Source organism: Pelmatolapia mariae, linkage group LG3_W (genome assembly GCF_036321145.2).
Source record: "Pelmatolapia mariae isolate MD_Pm_ZW linkage group LG3_W, Pm_UMD_F_2, whole genome shotgun sequence".
NCBI lineage: Eukaryota > Metazoa > Chordata > Actinopteri > Cichliformes > Cichlidae > Pelmatolapia > Pelmatolapia mariae.
The window spans coordinates 52,226,407-52,245,742 of NC_086229.1; the positions used below are offsets into that span (position 1 = coordinate 52,226,407).

General features: G+C 39.6%; 1 protein-coding gene across 2 annotated transcripts in view; it reads right to left on the reverse strand.

Moving 5' to 3' along the window:
• LOC134624631 (serine/threonine-protein kinase DCLK2-like) overlaps window positions 1-15,358 on the reverse strand; it is a 28,389-nt gene extending 13,031 nt beyond the window's left edge. For both annotated transcript variants that reach the window (XM_063469644.1, XM_063469643.1), the window contains exons 1-5: window positions 15,149-15,358; window positions 12,299-13,374; window positions 5,541-5,920; window positions 574-700; window positions 194-319 (exon numbers count right to left, since the gene is read on the reverse strand). In XM_063469644.1, the coding sequence (XP_063325714.1) occupies window positions 194-319; window positions 574-700; window positions 5,541-5,920; window positions 12,299-12,734 (1,069 nt within the window). In that variant the 5' untranslated portion in view covers window positions 12,735-13,374; window positions 15,149-15,358. The remainder of the gene's footprint in view (window positions 1-193; window positions 320-573; window positions 701-5,540; window positions 5,921-12,298; window positions 13,375-15,148) is intronic.
• Window positions 15,359-19,336: the final 3,978 nt, after the last annotated feature.

Here is a 19,336-nt window from a genome sequence, read left to right on the forward strand (position 1 = left end):
ATTTGAGTGAGAGAGCACTATGTGAGTAAGGGTTACAGTTCAGATGCCCAAGGCTGAGAAACAAGGACTTTTAGCAACACTTGGAAGATGGAAGAACTGTGTATGTACTTTTTGCAACATCAACCTGAAAAAAACTTCTTGTTGTATCTTTCTACTGATAGTTATTAGCGGCGGTTTTCTTATTGCTTCATACCTGGACCAGGTGATTTTGTCCTGGGCGGACCTTTGGGTGGAGTCCTAGAGGAGGAGAAGCCGGAGCTGCTGGGGGTCTTGGTTGTTTTCTGAGGGGCAGATGAGCGAGAGACCTTGGTCCTGCACTCTGGAAAGAGAGAAAAGGGTCGTATAAAACTGAGAGCTACACATTCTCTCAGTGGTTAACAGAATTGTGTTATGAGCAGGTTTTTGATGTTTTTCATATTTGTATTTGCACATGTAAATACAACTGAATAAACCCTCCCCCAATTTTGTGAGTCTTTGTTTTTCTTTTTATGATTCAAATAATTTGTTGTTCGCTAACAAAAAACAGAAAAACACTCTACAAACAATACAAAGATGGGTGTGTGTCTGTGTTACCATTCACAAAGGCTGGTGTTTTGCCGCTGTGTGTGAGCACAAAGTCGTCCTGAGCGTAACGAAACTTCTCTGGACCGCAGGCCATAAACACATCGTCATCCCCGAAAAAATCCTGCAAACAGGTCAGCTGCACACACAAAGAGAAGCACACGCTGTGATTCATCAGATTTTAGGAAAAGCTGCAGCGGCATATGTGTGTTGCAAGTGTGTGTGTAGCAACACCAGACATGTGTGCATGTGTGTGTGTGTGTGTGTGTGAGAGAGAGCGACAGAGCAGATGACAGATGGGAAATTTTGAATCATGTTTACAGCTGGCAACGCTTCAATGGGCTCTGACACACACACACACACACACACACACACACACACACACACACACACACGCACACACACACACACACACACACACACACACACAATATGCTGTCTAAGGAACTGTTTTGAGGATTAAATAGAAATTGCACATCAAACTGTCCGAGATTCAGAGAGAGGGAGGAGCGAGAGAACAAAGAGTGTGAGAGGAAAAGGATGCAGAAAAGAAGGATGAACAAAGGTATAGGAACAGTTACAAAAGATGAGAGGTTTACAGTTAAGACTCAGTCATCAAAGCAAAATTCATCCCTATTTTCTCACACAAACGCTGAGACTGCTCACAGGGCTGGTTGGAATATGAATATGAAAAGATCCACTCACATCCCAGTTTTTGACGCAAGTGATTGCTAGATTTTAATCAACCCACAGAGCCGCTCAGAGTGACTACAAACAAATTTGATTTTAGCTAATTAGCTCTTTAAGTTGTCCCAGTTTATTCATTAGTCACATTAAATCATTAAGTCCTGACTCGGCACTGTGAGGGATTCCTCTGTGGTATAGACAAGTTATTTTCCTCCTACAGCGGAGCTTCCTCCATTTCAGACTCTGGCCTGTGCACTCAAAATGGCTCGCTATTGACCGACTGCACAAATGATTGATTTAGTGAAAAAGGCAAATAGTCAAGTATTGAGAATTAGCTTATACTCATGGATTCGTGGTATCCAGTCATAGCTTTAATTGCTGGTGTGAAGAGGACAAAAATCTAAAACACAAAACCTTGGTGTTTCTTCAGGTTCAACAACGCAAGTGACCAATTACATTGTTCTGTGATGTGGAAGAAAACTGCACATCTCTACTCTACTTGTGTTAGGCTGAGGTCAGGGACGGGGTTAGGGTTCTGGGGTCAGAGTTTCCACATCACAAAACTATGATATCACAACAATGTCATTGGTCACTTTTAATGTTGAAGCTGGACCAATATTGATTATGATTACCATGAAACAACTCCAACATGAGGATATCAGACGACACCTGCAATTACCAGGTTTCCCTAGCAGCCAGTTTCTGTATCATATCAAATATGGTGCACCACTCTCGAGCACGTGTCACGCATTTCATTCATTCATTAGTATTCCATGTTACTTTTTCCACTTATAACTTATTTGTATTTATTCTTATCAGTCACCAGTGTACACTGACAATATACAGATGAAATAACTTAATATGAGCCAAACCAATACATTAGACTAATTTCTTCACTGTTAAGCTGCTTTCCACACTCAGACAGAAACTGATGCAGAGTCATTTCAATGCTATACGGTTGCCATGGGGACCACACTCCCCCTAACGGTTCCGGAACTGGACTGAACATTCCGTGTGTGTCTGTAGCAAGGGGGTGCTCCTAGATAGCTGGTTGCTACGGTAACCACACTGCAATGTCAAAGTATGTGAATGTGTGTATGTGAAACAGGGTTTCTGTCCCACTCTTTAAAGAGGCTGCACAAACTGAAGGAACAGTGCAAGGACACACACACACACACACACACACACACACACACACACACACACACACACACACACACACACACACACACACACACACACACACACACACACACACACACATATTTTGGCCTTGTTCCTGTAAGACTGACTGAATGAAAATGAAGCAGTCTGAGGCAGAAAGAGAATAAAAGCCTTCATTACAATTCATGCCTTTCAAAATAAAAACATTCATTAACACAAAACTATTATTTGGTTAGGGGTTTTTTGTTTTGCCATTTTCTTCTAATAATTGTATTTAAAAAAAAAAAGAAAATGGCAATCTGTCTGCTGATGTTCTCAAGTCAGCTGCATTTATCTTAAGATATAAAATACAGTATAAATACAGCAGAAAACACCAGCATGTTATTCAAGACGTTGAAGAATTGTGTAAATTAAAATTTCCTGCTGCTACAAGTCAGGATTGGGCATTTCCAATACCTTATATATTTTCTATTACCGACAAAAATCATCCTCATCATTTTCATCCTCTTACAGACAGACGACCATTTACACTCACATGTACGAGCAATTTAAAATCACAAATTAACCTAACACCACTAACTGTATGCCATTGGACTGTGGGAGAAAGCTCTGAGAGAACCCATGTGAATATGGGGTGAACATGTGAACTCAACAGTACCAACCACCACACCACCGTTCTATGTCGGTGAAGAGTTGGAGGAGGTAGTTGGGGAGAGTCTGAGTATGTATTCCAATCCACTCATTCCAAGTTTTTTAGGGCTTCACCAAATTGGTAATGGTGATTGGTGAATCCTGTTTGTGGATAGGTTAATTTTCTCTTTCAGTCTTTTATAATCTTTTCGTACTATAACTTTTCAAGTGGGATATCAGATTAATTTTTTTAGTTCTTCTTATGAACTTTTAAAAAGGGTCAATGTTTATATATAAACTTTGCCTGGGGGAATGCTTTTAAAGTAAAAACAATGAGGCTGTTAAGGAGGCAATGGATGCAATGCAATGGATACTTTTATTTTGAAGGGAGCATCTGCCAAGTGTGCTTTTATTTTTCCTAAGGCAATGGCGCAGCTACATCTTAACAAATGCAGACAGTTTGTGCTTTGTGTGTGTGTTTCTGTGGGTGAACTCAGCAGACTTGTGTGTAAGCATGTGTGTGTACAAGTCTGAGCTGCATTCACTACAACAAGCTTCTTTCAGTCACACCGGCGCCTCGACATGCTGTCTTTGCTTTTCTTCAGCTCTCCGTTGTCAGCGTCACAGTTATCTGTGACTTCAAAGACAGAGCGCGTGCATGTGTGGGGTAAAAATAACCCTGCCAGTGAACGTGTGATAAGTTTAAATCCTTAACCCAATATGAGCTCACAAAAGCATTTTAAGGAGGATCAGCTCCTAGTCAGACTCTGTTCAAATTAACTTCAGCTGACTGCTGCAGTTCCAGGGCTTCAAACACATGTACTTAAAAAGAGCAGAGGCTGCAGATTTAAACTTCAAGGAGACTACGCTAACCATCCGTACACTTTAAACTGAAAATTGCACCTTAAACGAACTCTTTTATATATGAAGAATCCCAAAATGAAACACATTCCTGGAGTAATTTTATAATGAAGTGCTGTAATTTGATTTCCGGAGTCAGCCCTCGTTCACTGGCCCTGTGTTGTCTGAGTGTGCGTCAGTTTAGAGCTGAGCGAAACGGCTGAAATTACTTTAACTGTGTGTCACAGTCAGGCTGTGAACATTACCCACAGCGTGTCTAGTTCAAACCTAGCTGAGGTCCATTTGTTGCTGTCATTTTTTCTAATTAAACCATAAATTGCTGCCAAAAAATAGAGAACTTTAGAAGAGAAGATATGACACTTAAAGAATGCTGAATAGAAATCAGTGGGAGAATTCTCCACTGCTAGAGACGGCAGATGTCCTGCTCCTGAACTGGGAAATGCATGAGCCATGTGTTGTCACTCTAATGCAAGTTCATGGCAGTTCTAAGTAAAGATGATGGTAAGTGGCTTTCAGTATCTATAACCTGCATTAGCATGGCATATAATGAGTGCTTTAGTGGTAGGAAGCACAAATGCTGATGGATTCTAGCTTTAATAAGAGTTTTGTGATTGGTGGTGTCAGGATCTCATCCCTGCTTTTTGCAGATGATGCCATTCTGTTGCCTTCAGCTCCCAATGGGGAAGTTTATAAGTGAGTGGGAACCGCTCAGATAAAAATCAGCACCTTAAAGTCTAAAGCCATGGTTCTAAGGTTGAAAAAGGTGTGCCCAAAGGAGTGCCCACTCTGGGTGAAGAACAAGTTGCCGACCCAAGAGTTTGTGAATTCTGTGAGGTTGTCTGTTTATCAGACGATCTAAGCTCCTACATAGCCTAACATGTAGCCATTAGCCAGTGGAAATAAGCTTTCTAGCAGCGTGTCTGGCCTCAGCCTTAGACACAGGGTGAAAAGTGTTTTCATGGAGGCAGCAGGCGACCATATGCTGCAAGTCTGAAATGTAGCAGCCCAGGTTTGAGTCAGAATCGCATCTCTTTGATGTGTGTCTTCCTTCACTCTCTCTCCCTGTACTCCCGTCCCCCCAAAAAATCATCTTCAACTTTATTCTTCTAATTTTCATGAATAACTGGCTCTTATAAGGCAAAAATACAGTGGGCTAAATGAGTATAAATAGATGTCACTTTTGGTACTCAGTTTATACACATTAATCTGAAATACCTGCAGTGACTCCATCAGACCAGCATCGAACTGTAGAAGCACTTAATAGCTTAATAATTCATGGCACAGGATGCAGGAGTGAACTTTTCAGTCTAGAGGCAGGTGTAAATCATTACCTTGTGTTTCACTCATTAAGGATTTCCTCCTGAGCTTCCTCTAGGTGTAAGTGGGACTGAAAAGAAGTGAGCAGGCTCTCTTTAGTTCATGGATTTCTCAGAGTACGAGTACTTTCTATCTCTATGATTCTGCAGGGCAAATGTGTTCTCCACTGAAGCGGCTAAAAGTCTGAACATACTGTGTAAGCCTCCATGTTTGCTGCTTTATCAATGTGATGATGGTCAAATCCATGAAGTACCTTCACTTAGCAGCTTTTTCAATGTTTGTGTCAAAGAACAAAACAGGAACACCAAAAGTTATCAAACCTGTTTCCCATCCAGCGTGTAGAGCTTCTTTACTGCTCCAGAGTCCAGCTTGATGGCCTCGGTGATGTCCGCCAGCACCTGTTCGAAGGAGTGCGCCGTCTTCTTGTTCAGGAGAATCCTCACTGCCTTTCGAGGCTTCACGCCGCTGCGGATCACCGTCACCAACTTGGGTTTGATGAAGTCTTTGCTCTCTCTGCCCTCTCGACTTTCGGGGCGATCTTTGGGGACGGTCGTCGACACTCCTGTGGATGCCGTGGAGGCTCCACTTGATCTTGCTGTTCCAGGCCCAGCGCTGGCACCGGGCTTCCAGCTTGGGACGGAGATCTTGGTGTAGTCGACCTTCCGGTAAGGCTCGTTGGAGGCACAAACGTAGCACTCGCCTGAGCAGCACGGCAGGGTGTGAGGAGGAAAAGTTACATTAAAAACAAATACTGCAAAGGTTTTATAGGAGAAACTTTGGACTAAAAGCAGCCAAAAACCATTAAAGCTCAATATTGTACACTGAAAAACAGCATTAAATATCTTACATAGTTAACTTAAATATTAGGCTTTTATGAAATGGTGTGTTCAAGGACACCAAATGCCACCAAAGACGAATGCTGTTTTAGCACGTTAATTGCAATTTCTATTTCTATTTTGTTGTGTGTTTTAACCGGGGTTAATATAGCTATTAACTGTATTTTAATTTTCTAATGTATTTTATATTTTAATTCTACATCAGTTTGTGACTTTGTGCCAATTAAAAGCACTTCACAAATGCCCTTTACTTACATACAAAGTGTAGCAGTGGGCAATGGGCCCTGAAGTACACTTTGCAATATCAACAGCAGCATGGAGAAAGGCAGGCGCGATTAATCAGCTGTCATGACTGCAGTCCTTAGGCTTTGAATTCACCACATTTAAATTATATTAAAAAAAATCCTTCTGCTACATTTTGTTCACCCGGAACGCAGCCCTGTTCTTCATCCTGTGCCCAGTTTTTTATATTTGCAGTTCATTTCCGTGTGTTTCAGAAGTATTTTGCTGCCTTCTCTCTTTTCCTTACTTGGATGTTTATTGCATGTCCTTGCCAGTTTTGTGCAGCATATTTTGTACTAATCCTTTCAAGTAAAAATTAAGTTATCGGTTCTTTAATAGACCATCATTACAAAGATTTTGACCATAACAAAGCAACAATATTCAAGCAACAACTTCGATAGAAACATTAAAGCAAAGTGAACTGGCCCTAAAAGGCAGCCTTGAACACAGGAAGCCATGCTGTGTCATCTGTACCTGCTGGTTGTTGTCATGAACGCAGTTAAAAGGTGAAATAAGTGAGTGATGCACACGAGGGCGTTCAGGGTCACAGGGTTATTTGAGAGCGCGGTAATACGAGCTTTGTGTGTGACAGTGGATGAAGAGAAGGTGACAGCAGATGTCAGATTCACTCCTCTCACTCTGTCTGATCTGCTGGAAAACTGAACAGCTCGTCACTCGTCAGAGCGTTCAAGCACCCAGGCAGGAAATATGGAAATGATGAGCATGCAGTGTTTTATATCGCAGCACAGCTCCAATTAATCTGACTGCAATGAGTATGATAATAAAATGTAAAGTCAGACTGATAATCCAGTTTAGTTTCCACATAAGCTGTTACTCAAAAACAGCTTGTTTCACTTAGTGGTCATATTAGAATTAGTTTTACTACCTTAACAGACGTACTAGCTATGAATAGAGCCTTATTTACATAAAGTGTTCCCTACAAAATAAAGATGTTACATTGCTATAGTTTGCAACCCAAATTAATTAAAAAGACAGTTTAATCTATTTCTTGCAATTTTTTGGTTGGGGGGAGGGGCTAAGAGTAGAGCTGCTATTACTACACATCAGACTGAGCTGGATGAGGTGGTGGCATCTCACTACAATGCCTCCGGGATGCTTCCTAGGAGTCTTACTGGTAGGAGGCTTCAGGGCAGACCCAGGACATGCCAGAGAGATTATGTCTCTCATCTCAGCTGGCCTGGGAATGCTGCAGTGTCTCTCCCAAGAAGAGCCGAAGGCGGTGGCTGGTCTCTGCTTACACTGCTGCCTCTAAAACCCAGTCAGTAACCAGCAGGAAATAAGCAGTGGAAAAGCCACCATTCAAACCCTTTTAGTTTAAGGGTTTACTTAAACTACTTATACTTTACTTATACTATACTTTACTTTTACTTTTTTTGTATTGTGTTTTTTTTTTTTAAACAACAGCTTCAACATGTTGAGATCTCCGAAATCTGCCAGGAGTGGTTAGAAAATGATCATATTATTAGGGGCAAATGATGGCTAACCTATTCTTTAAAGACACTTTTAAACACACTATAATTACAAATTTTCTTCCACATCAGTGATCTCATTGTCACATTAAAGGGGAAAAGAACCTGTTATCACTTCACATAGACCAAGGTTTCATTTTCAGATTATCAGTCCAAAATCCAATATTTTTAATTTACAGTCCAAAAACATTCAGTTGGGGGGGGGGGGGGGGGTGTTAGGCTAACTGATCATTTTAAAATTGACCATGCGTTTGAATGTGAGTCTCTGTGTTAGCCCTGCAACAGCCCGATGTACCCCGCCTCTAACTTCTCACCCCATCCCACAACCCAGAACTGGATAAGCAGAAGAAAATGGACAGATATACATCCATGATGTGACCATCACTTCACTGCTTGTGCTTATAGTGCCTGCAAAACACATCACACCCTTCATGTCCAGGACTGCATGACACCTCTGAAGGTGTCCTGTAGAGCCTGGCACCAGGACTATGACCATAGATCATAGCTGCTGTTTTTGTTTTTAATGTTTTTCCTCATCAGCATCTGCATGAAAAGGAAATGCCTAAGATGCAAGAAACAAAAATATTTGACATTTTGCTGATCAGAAACAACTAAACTATTAAAATAGATGTTCCCTTTAGCAATTTTAACTTTTATGGCACAGATTTTGATGTATGTAAAGAAAGAAACGGATGAACAATAAAGTTTTACCAATGATGACAAACAGTTTAATTCCTTTATTATCCTCTTATTTAGATTAGCGACTAATGTGCATGTGCCTAAATTTATTTGAGCTTTAAATCTGTCATCAGTTAAATCCATTAGGTTGTTTTGTATAAAGAGTTTTTAAATATAAGATAAAATTATAAATCATACTAAGGCTCCAGCAGACTGCAGCTGATCACATGTACAACAGCCTCCAGCCACATATTCTGTTTTACCTTATATGGTTAAAAATGGCTCACCTAACGCCCCTCTCTCTCTACGTCTTTATCTCACTACCTTTCCAACGTGCACACCTTTCACTCTCTTTTAAAAATCAGACACACGCTTATCTGTGCCAGCAAGCCTCTAGAAAAATGCCCCTTTTTTCCTCCCTTTGTTTCATCCCCATTACATGTTGACACACACACTCTTTCTCTGCAGGTATTGTGTGTGTGACCTTGTCTCTCCACATGCAGGCTTTCACTTTGCAATTCAAACCAGATGGACAGGATTGCTGCAGGTATTTATTCAAATACCTCAGTGACTAAACACAGAAGCACCGTCTGTGTGTCGATACGACATTAGAGCTGAGACGCCGGCACAGTCTCTGTTCAGGAGCTGTTTAACGTAAAGATGCGACAAACGGGAAATTTAATGAAGGGTACTTTTAATATTTCAGCTTTTAAGGTTAAGAAATTATCATATTGATTAAATAACAAACATTTGCAGCTTATTTGTGGAGTTTGGGACAATTTTTTAAGCATTCGTTTCAAAATAAACACTTTTCTGAAGCTATTGTCTTTATTATTTTTATTGTGCCCATTAAATTCACTTGATTCAAGTTTTTTTTGTCTATAAAAAGCTACAAATTCCACCTTCGTGGCTTTTTATAGACAAAAAATAAACCTTCACCCAGGAGACTGAGGTTTGAGCGCCCTTTCCCCTATTATTTTTAGACTTTTTTGTTTTGTTTCATTTTAATTAGGATTTAATAAAACAACGTGCTTTACAAAATCTCATAATTTAAAAGCAACGGAAAATGATTCAAATAAGATTAAAATCAAGAAAGTTTAAACACTTTTTGTGTGATTATATTTTTAAAAATAGGGAAAAATTTTAAAAGTTCAAAGAAAATTCATAGTGATTCATTAATGATGAAGCAAACCAGACTTCCTCAAGCACTGAAATGGTTTAGTTGGGTTTTCTAAAACATGCTTTGGATTAAAAATAATAATAATTTTATTACAACTATAAAAAATGATGTATATGAGCTGACCGTTATGGCTGCTGCCAAGCCTAGAAAAACCTGAAAGGTTATGATATTTGAAATCTCTGTCACAGTACTTTTGAAATGCTAAACCAATAATCTTGACATTCAGCAGGACACACTCAGATCAATCATCCCAGTGCAGTACATTAGCTGCTTTCCAGCACAGCTAATCAGATAATCCATGTTTCCCCCTCTGTTACAGCTCGAATACTCAGTTAAGTTGTGAGCGATGACTTTTCCACTTCACACTCGCAGCTTTGAGCCGCTGTGGTCTGTTTGTCATTTGTTAAGTGCTTAAGAGCGATGCATCTGTCTTTTAGTAGATCTCCGGCTGAACAGCTTCCTGGCACTAACGCTCATCAGAGGACATTAAACCAGTCACTCATCAATATTGATGATAAGTGATGTTACTCAGCCACTGGTCTGTTTCTCACTAAATGACTTTGGGGCAACAGGATGAGCAGAGTGAGTGGACCTCGGAGTTGCTGTTAAATTATCCAGGAATATTATCCATGCGTATAAATTTTAGATGTGGAAGATTTATGAGCATTTATGAGATACATGCTTCTTTATAAGATAAAGTACACTTGATGTTTAAAAGAGGATATTGGAGACAGGATATAACACATAATGATGGGTCATTAGATGACTGTGCACTGAATATGTGAAGGCATTAGTGGAACTGCTCAGGTTGGTTTTCTAGATATTATTTTTATTACTGTAACTAAGTCACAATAATTTTGAGGGGTTAAAAAGTGCTTAAAAAAATTCTGTCAAAAGTGGTGAAAACTTACATAATTAAAAGGTTTTATACATGAGATGTTTCAAAATATTTCTGTGTATATAGCACCATTATAGCATATCAATAACATAGCCCGCACGAAACCCAACAGGAAGTCCATTTTTATGGCATTTGCACTAAGCTGAAGTTTTGCCATTTCAAGGCATTATTCTTTAGAATAGTCATTTGTCAAACATTGGCAAAGAATTGCAATGTTAATCCTATTGAAGATTTTGAGCTGACAACTAATTATTCACATAATATATGAGCAGTCCGATCTAAACATCTTGGTGATGCTAAATGGCGAAGCTGGTGGGTTTTCCCTGAATGGTCTGTTGGCGACAGCAAAAAACAAACAAACAAAACAAAACACAACTGTAATTGTTGGATATTCTGTAATGTCACATGTTGGGCAAAACAACTGATGTATGTATGTGTGCAACAGCCAGTTATCCATCCTGGGCTTAAAATATCCACAGGAAGCAGGTAGACCTGTCAAAGGTGTGTGATCCCAATCATCACTGCCTGCAGTTTCAATTAATTGGATATCAGTTTAAAAGAGAAAGGAGTGTGACTAGATGGTGAGAAGGTATCATTTTCAATAAAAGGTTAAAAAACACAATTTTCCCTTGCTTCAACTTTAATGAACTATGTGTTTACTGGTGGGTTCAGTTATTCCACATATAGTGTCACCATGGGCAAAATCTATGGTAGAGATGATGGGATACGTCCCTAAGATTTTTCCAAGTACCTTATATTGCTCCCACCAAAATTTAACCAACACATATGCACTTATTTATTAATCACAAGCTTTACTTGGAGTCTCCAGCTTAAAATCTTCAATAGGATTAACACTGCTGTAAATCTGACAACTACATGTGCATAAAAGCTACACAGGGACAACTTTCTTATAGGATTCTTCATCAAATTACAGGATAGATAGCGTCAGGGGTCGATTCAGTAGTGGACAACATGATACTTTTTATACAGAAACAGCTGTACACCTCAGACAGGTCCTGGGTTATTTCCCCAATGAATATTAAAACCGATATACCCTTGAGTATTACTGTATTGGTTATGTACTTATCAGTCTGCTGTTGATGTACACAGAAATAAATAATTCAAGCATGTTTGGATAACAAAAGCCAAGAGGGAGCCGAGAGGAAGGAAACATGAGGAAGTTTAAACAGGACAGGCCATTTGACTGATCTGTGGTGAGAGTAATCAGCTGAAGTCTGCACAAAATTATGACTCGGTGACAAATGACTACTGTATATTTATTTTAAGGATAAGCAACATTTGCAGACAAAATAAAGATTCAATAGTCAGCAAGACCACTGCTAATATAAAGCACCTTACATCAAAAATCTGACAAAGGGAACAAATGTGTAGGTCAACTAGGAATGGAAATGGCTGTAGACCAATTATGACTAATTTTATGACAAATGATCCAGGAGATCAGATGCTTTCGACAAAGACATTATTGATGAGTATTGATAGAGTAAAAAGGGATTTTAAATTAAAGAATGCCAAGACTGGCCCTCACCACAATCCAGATAATAGTCTTAAAATATTCGTACTAATCACAGTAAGTGTGCACCCATAGCCTACTAAAGCGTGACATTTTCTACCTCAGCTGGGCATTTTTGCTAATTGCCTAAAGGTTTGTGATTGACAAGTTGTTAGAAAATGAAGACCAAGCTGCCAGTCTTACCTTCCACCAGCTCATCCATACTGGTGATCTTCTTGCTGCCATCTATAGTGTAGATCACCCGCACTCCTTGAGGCAGATGCAGGTTATCCGCCAAAGAGCGTGTGAGCTCCATTAGCAGAGCGTCGTACGATCTGAACCGGTCACTAGAAACAGCGTACACCAGGCCCTTAAAATATCTGTCTCCGTTGCGATAAAACCGGACTTTTTTGGCTCGTTTCTCCGAGGTGAGCGCCTGCAGGGTGCGGGTCCGGTAGTAGCTGCAGTTTGCACTGTGAGCAGGACTAGGGACCAGGCTGCTGCCCCTGGAGCTCGGGCCAGACCCTCCACCACCAGCACTGCTGGTGGAATCATCTCTCTTGGCCCGGGTGGAGCGTCCTCGCCGAACCTTGTCACGTTCGTCAAAGTGCTCCAACTCGAGGGTCTTACTCAGAGACATGGCGGATAACAGTTCAGTAACATTCAATGAAATCCGTGCTAGAAAAGAATCATCCTTCAAACAGCAGGAAAAAGTTTATCCGAGCTATGTAGTCCAGAGCTTGCTCACGTTTAGATAATGTGATAAGTAATCCCTAAATAATGTGTTATAACTTGGAGACTTCCTTCCAGTAGATAGATTCTCATAGACCAGCTGTAGTCCTAAGACTTCTAAGATGATTTGTAGTCCAGTTGGCCTGAACGAAGAACCGGCACTGTGGCAATCAGACCAGTCACAGTTCATTTAAATCAACTGAAATCTTCATAATCCAGGTGAAATCCCCAAAACTACATCAGGTCACTTTGATGTAAATCCAGCTTAAGTCAGAACTCAAAAATATCCTTTATCCAATTTAAAAATCCTTAAAAATCATGTATTTTGTCCTCACAGTCACCTACCTGCAGTGTCAGGAACTCAGCTGTAATGTCAGTGATGTGGCTTTGAACTCAGTACTTTGAATGAACAGACCTTAGACAACCTGTTCAATCGACTCCAGGTTTAGATCTGGGCCAGTGCCTCGAAGTCCCTCTAATCCTGCTTGATTTGGGATTTATGTCTCATTCACAATTTCTCTTCTAGTGTCCTCACCATCCCTCCATCACTGGGGAAAAAAGAAGAAATGACAATCACGTGGTTTTACTGACAAGACAGAAGTCACCATCATCTCGAGAACAGCCTCCAACTCTATACCAGTGCAAAAATAGAGCGGGAATTAATTTTTAAAAAGGTAATTTTGTACAATCCCCCCCCCCCCCCCCCCCCAAAAAAAAAAGCCTTTGTTTAAAAACAGTTTCAGGGTTTTCCTGGATCAAAATTGACTTTTGGGTTTAACTACACATGACTATGATTATTCTGCGCATAATTAAGAGTCTGTATTACCTGCATATATTTTGCATTTATTTATTTATTCAATATTTTATAAACAAAAATGATTTTAATTTTGATTAAATTAAACCAGGGTTAAAAAAACAACTTTAAAAGTTAGATTTTATAACATTTTGAAATTATTTAGAAAGCACCAAAGCCATGTGAGGAAACAGCTATGACTTTTCCTGTCACGTCTGACACTGAAATTTTCAGGGTTGAGCTGTCCTCTCACAGAGTACCACATCAAACCACCACAAAAATCCAGTGGGCATCCAAACTGCCCTGAGTCAAACATGACACCTAAAAGCATCATGCAAGTTAACATTTGCACAGTTTTGTCACTCTCACTTAGCTGACTTGCTTTGGTAGTTAGAAGAGCTCAGAGAGTACAGCTTTTTAACAAAAAACATAGAAATATTAGATTAATGAGAGGTCGTCCTTCAACAAACCAATATAAGATCAAGTACATAGAAGAACAGAACTCTGGGAAAACACTGCTCATCTTGGACTCATTCCTGGTTCACATATGTCAGGATGCACAGAGCAGATGCGGAGGGCAGGAAGTCAGACACAGGAGACATTTTAAAAACAAAAGACCTGAAGCCTTTTAAGGCATGAACACTAAACCCTCCACCCCTGAAACACCTGTAATGTGAATCTGTGGAAAAGATAGAACCTGAAGCTGCCCGAGCAAGTTGACTAAACCTTTTTTTTCCCCTCAATATCAAGTCTTGGATGGAATATTGTGCCAACATCTGAGACTCACGGCCTGCTGGGCTTCAGTCGATCACAACCACTTAAATTAGCTATCAATCCAAAACCATATTTAAAATGAATACTTGTTTGTTTTTTTCATGCAATAATAAAATAAATATTACTTGTCCTGAAAGAGTCGCTGGTCCACAACAGTACCTGAAAACGTCAGCATCTGTCTGTCTACAGTGCAGTTTTTGCCATTGTGCCACAAATACTGTTGACAGGGGTTATTCTAGCACTGTTTCCACTATGTTTGCAGGGTCTGTCAGAGGCAAGCACACGTGGAATTTCCAACTGCCCATAAACTTTCTGGCAAAAATGCTGCCACCATGTGGTGAAGGTCTTTATTGCATTTTGCAGTGCATTTACAAAAAGTACCTTTAAGGAGCTGGTCTGAGCAGAATGGGCTTCTATTGAAGATCATTAAGACCCCGCCCCCCATGATAAATTGCACATGCACATCAGGATTGATAGGTATCATACAGTCAATGTGTTCAAATGTGTGACATAAATTCGGCTGCACAGCCACTGTGGGAGAATTGCATCGATTTCCAGTTATATTAGATTTAGCTTAAGCCCAATGAGAAATAAAACCCTGCAGATGAAATGCTTATAAAACCAGTGCTCTCTCTCTCTCTCTCTCTTTATCTGATAACAGAATTGACTTTATCCATCTATCCGCCCTAACACTGCTAAGCTGGCTGACAGCGTCATTCAAACACACACACGTACACTGAAAGGGAGGCACCTACCAATAATGCCGTGAAACCGGTTTGTTGCTATGGAGCGTTTCTCCTCTTTCCCCTCCTCGGTGCTCTGGTTACGGTCTGCTCCGGGAGCTCCCGGCGGGCTGAACCGCTCTAACCGATCCGATCCGGGTCCGTCCGCTGACCTGGGATACAGAGATGCAGGAGGGAGGCTACACCGGCGGAGGACCGGGATGCACCGAGACAGGCAGCATGGCCGCTGCTGCAGACAGACACCGGCTGAGGCTCACCCCCGCCCTTCCCTTCTCTCCGCGGCTGTACGTGATGACAGCGTCCCTCCTCCTCCTCCTCCTCCTCCTCCTCTCTCTCTCTGTCTGTCTTTGTCCATCTCGCTCTACCGTGTCTCTCCTCCCTGCCTTTTGTCTGACTCTCCCTCAAAAATTAACTTACTTTTCCGTCGGTATTGTTTTATGACAAGGGCTGTCAAGCATACAGCCCAGTGCCGAACTGGACCCTATGGGGGTCCACCACATGGCAATGGAAATTGCGCGAGTTGTCATTAAAAAATATTGCTCTTTATATACAAGATTCAAAGATTTAAAAAAAATCTACATGGATAGTGGATCATTTAGTGTACGATTTATAATTATTTGGTGCATGAACTTACAAAACCATTCATTTAATTGTCTTTAGGAAATTCTAAAATGATGTAAATTGTTTCTAATTTTATATATTTTTTTAAAGTATGTTTTGCATGTTTAACACAGAATAGGTGCAAATGGTACTACGAGTACATGTCTGTGCAAATGACTCGAAACTTCTTTATTTTAATAATGAATAAAACATGTAGCAGCTTAAAGGCTTAAAAATAGCCACTAAAAATCCCAATTTAAATTTCACTGAAGTCAATCTAAAGATCGAGGGTACTGGCTAAAAGCAGTGTTGGCAAAGAAGCATGATTTCTTTATTTATTTCGAAATGTAGTATGAAAAACGTTACTATTCTTAGACAAATCTAAGATATTTTTTTCTGAAAAACGTCTGTAAAAGTGAATGAAAACTTTCACCACAAGGTGGTAGCATTTTAACAGCAAGTGCCAGCCACTTAGCAAAGGATTACTTACAAAAGGCTGTAAGACCCATATGATGTCTATTAAAGTACGACTTTTCCCTGAGGCTGAAAGCCTGCTCTACTGGATTATGTAACAGAATAATCTCAAGACACTGATTTTTAAAGCACATGTTTCCCATTTTTAAAGACAAAGACTTCTTACATTTGCATACATTGTGAGGGAAAACAATATTTACTTTAAAGTGTGCACAGTGCTGCACCGAGCAAACAAAAAATGTGACTATATTGTATGTGCAGGGCATCACTGGACATCGTGTCACTTCAGCCACAGATCCTTGCAGCATAACAGGCTCACAGCTACAAATCAATGCTAACATATTTGATAGCATGCAGACAATAGAAACATTATCTGTCTAGCTTGCTCATAAAAACATACACAACCATTTCTACTTACTACTTTGCCTTAATTTCCTGAAACATCTGATGATCTGAAGTAACAAACTTTACTGAAGACTCTAATTTTTAAATAAGAGGCCATGAAAAGGACTGAAGCAGCTGAGAAAAACGTTTTTTATTACAACATTAATGATGTTCCATAGTTAGTTGCATAGAGATCAGAATTTTTAATAGCAGAGGGAACTTATGTTTTTCATTTAAACAGATTTAGTTACGTTTAAATACACAGATGTAGATGATAATGTAGACCAAGTGGAAAACTATAGATGTTCTTCTTTCTGTATTTGTGTTTTTCTTTCACTTCCTGTATTACTCCATACACAGTACAGCTTACTGTCCTTTTAATGTAGTGTTATAACTCGTGTTTGCAAGTCTCAATAATAACTAAATATATAACTCACAAAAAGGTCTGCAACACTTAATTGCAAAGTGATTATTGTAAGAACCACGGCTTATAAATAAGTAATAGTGAATGATTATAATGGTAGAAGCAATAAATAATTCTGCTCAATCTTAATATTTGATGAAGTTGTGGTGGACACAGCTGTGGGTGTCAGTGAAGCAGGCTGGAGCTATAAATCCATTAAGAAAGCCTGAAACTAACTCACCAGGCACACATTAGGAGGAATAATTAAGAACAGAAGGCATCAACAAAAACATGAAGGCAGCATTAAATAAGAATAAAGAGCCACACATGAACCCAAAAACTGAAATTTAACAAACTGAGATTTTGAGTAAACAACAGACCAGTTAGAATGATGGAGCACAATTTAATCCAGTCAAAGAAGTAGAAATAAAATGAAATATTAACTAAGGATCAACATTAGTTAACACCAGTAAAATTAATAAAACTCTCCAACAACAATAAATAAAATAAATAGAAATGACATGAAATGCAAATTAAGATCAGGAACGACAACTGAAAAGGTTAAACTGTGCTTTTAACTTTTGTTTGAAATGCTGCTAATATTGGAAACACCTGACATGAGTCAGTAAGTTATTCCAGCGACGTGCTCATCAGTGTTATTGGAGACCGGGATCAGAAGACCTGTTTACCAAGGGTTGAGCTGGGTTCATAGTTCTGAGAAATATCCAAATCCAGTACTTTGCAGGACCTTAACAAAAATTAAAACTTATGAACGAGCCCTAAAAGTACCTGTATTGCCCTCAGCTCAGGTGTTATAGGGTCCCGTTTAATTGTTTTAAAGCACGCTCCTGAAAATTAATATTGTTGCTGCTGATGTTAAAATGCCCTTTTTACTTAAAGCAGAGAACATCAGCTTCATAAATTAGCCAAGACATCATACAGTACTGGCCCATGTTAAGTTATTTGTACTTTGTTTATGTGGACCAATAAGAAACAATAATTTTGGATGACCATAAAAGTATATCAGTTTTTGTTTTTTTTTAATGATTACTAAAAGATATGTTTTGTTGTAATATTTTTAAATTGCCCAACTTCATTTCTGTTTTGGTCTGAAAAGTTCAGTTTAACTGTAGTTTTCTGTTGTGTTTATAGGACATGAATTTCTAATCTAATGTCCACTTCAGGCAAACTATAAGTTTGAAGATATGAGGGAAACTCAGAATTTAACGTGCTCCTAAATACAGTTAGTACTGGCAGAGAAGATGTGGGAAGTTTTCCATGGCTATTATTAGTTTATTAGGAGAGGTGGGGAGACAATGTGCACTGTCACAATGACAGGGGAGTTAAAAACAAATAAAATTAAATAGAACTTTTGAATAACAGCAACTGAATCACAAACTAGTAAATATACCTGACAGTGATTCATACAGTGGGCTGGGGCCCCTGTTGTGCTGTGAAGGTACTGCAGTTTTGCTTATTCGTATAAAAACTGAATTAAAATGGTAAAAGCAGCTGATTAGTTTGCGATGTGACTCATTACTCTGATCTCAGTTCACCTGTCTTGTATTGAAGTGTCCCAGTGTCAGGTAGGTCACACATTAGCCTTTATGTAGGACTAAATTGTTTTTTCTCTGGAGGTTTGGTTGGAGTTTGGTGAATGATATCGTGGGATCTGATCTCTAACTTCTGTTCTGGTTCCTTTGATGTAAAAGGCTTTTATTGTGCTGAACAGATAAAGAGCCCCCCCTTTCTCTGGGTGGGTTGGTGTTGGTGAGAGCAGCTGTGAGGCAGACTGCCCCGCCCTTTACTCTCAGGCCAAGTCACTCCCTCATTAACATGGTTAGTGACCTATGGGAAACATGAGCCAGTAATAATATGGTTGGATTAATGAAGGGTTTTTTTTATGTTCTCAGATTAAAATGACAGGTGGTGTTTGTCTGTGTCTTTCAAATGATGCATTTCCTGTATAGATGGCATTTATAATCAAGTAGATTGCATGCTGAACTGTGAAAAGAAAAAGCTTGTGTTTGATGAAGTGACTTGGGCTTTGTTGTGTCAGGTGTGCTTTATTTACAGCACCTGTTCTGTGCTCCACAACAGCCCAGCTGTAGACCAGGTTATGTTCAAGATAAGAGATAATGCCCAATCAGTTCTCTGGAAATTAGCGGCATAATAAGATAACCTTTATTAGTCCCACACGTGGGAAATTTGTTAATTCCTGGAAGATCCCTCAGACCTGGGTGCGTCGGTAATAGGAGAAACTAGTTTTTTTCTAACAGCGTCTGAAGTTATTCCTTAATGAGCATCAGTAAGACAAAACTATTAGAAACTTCTGTTTT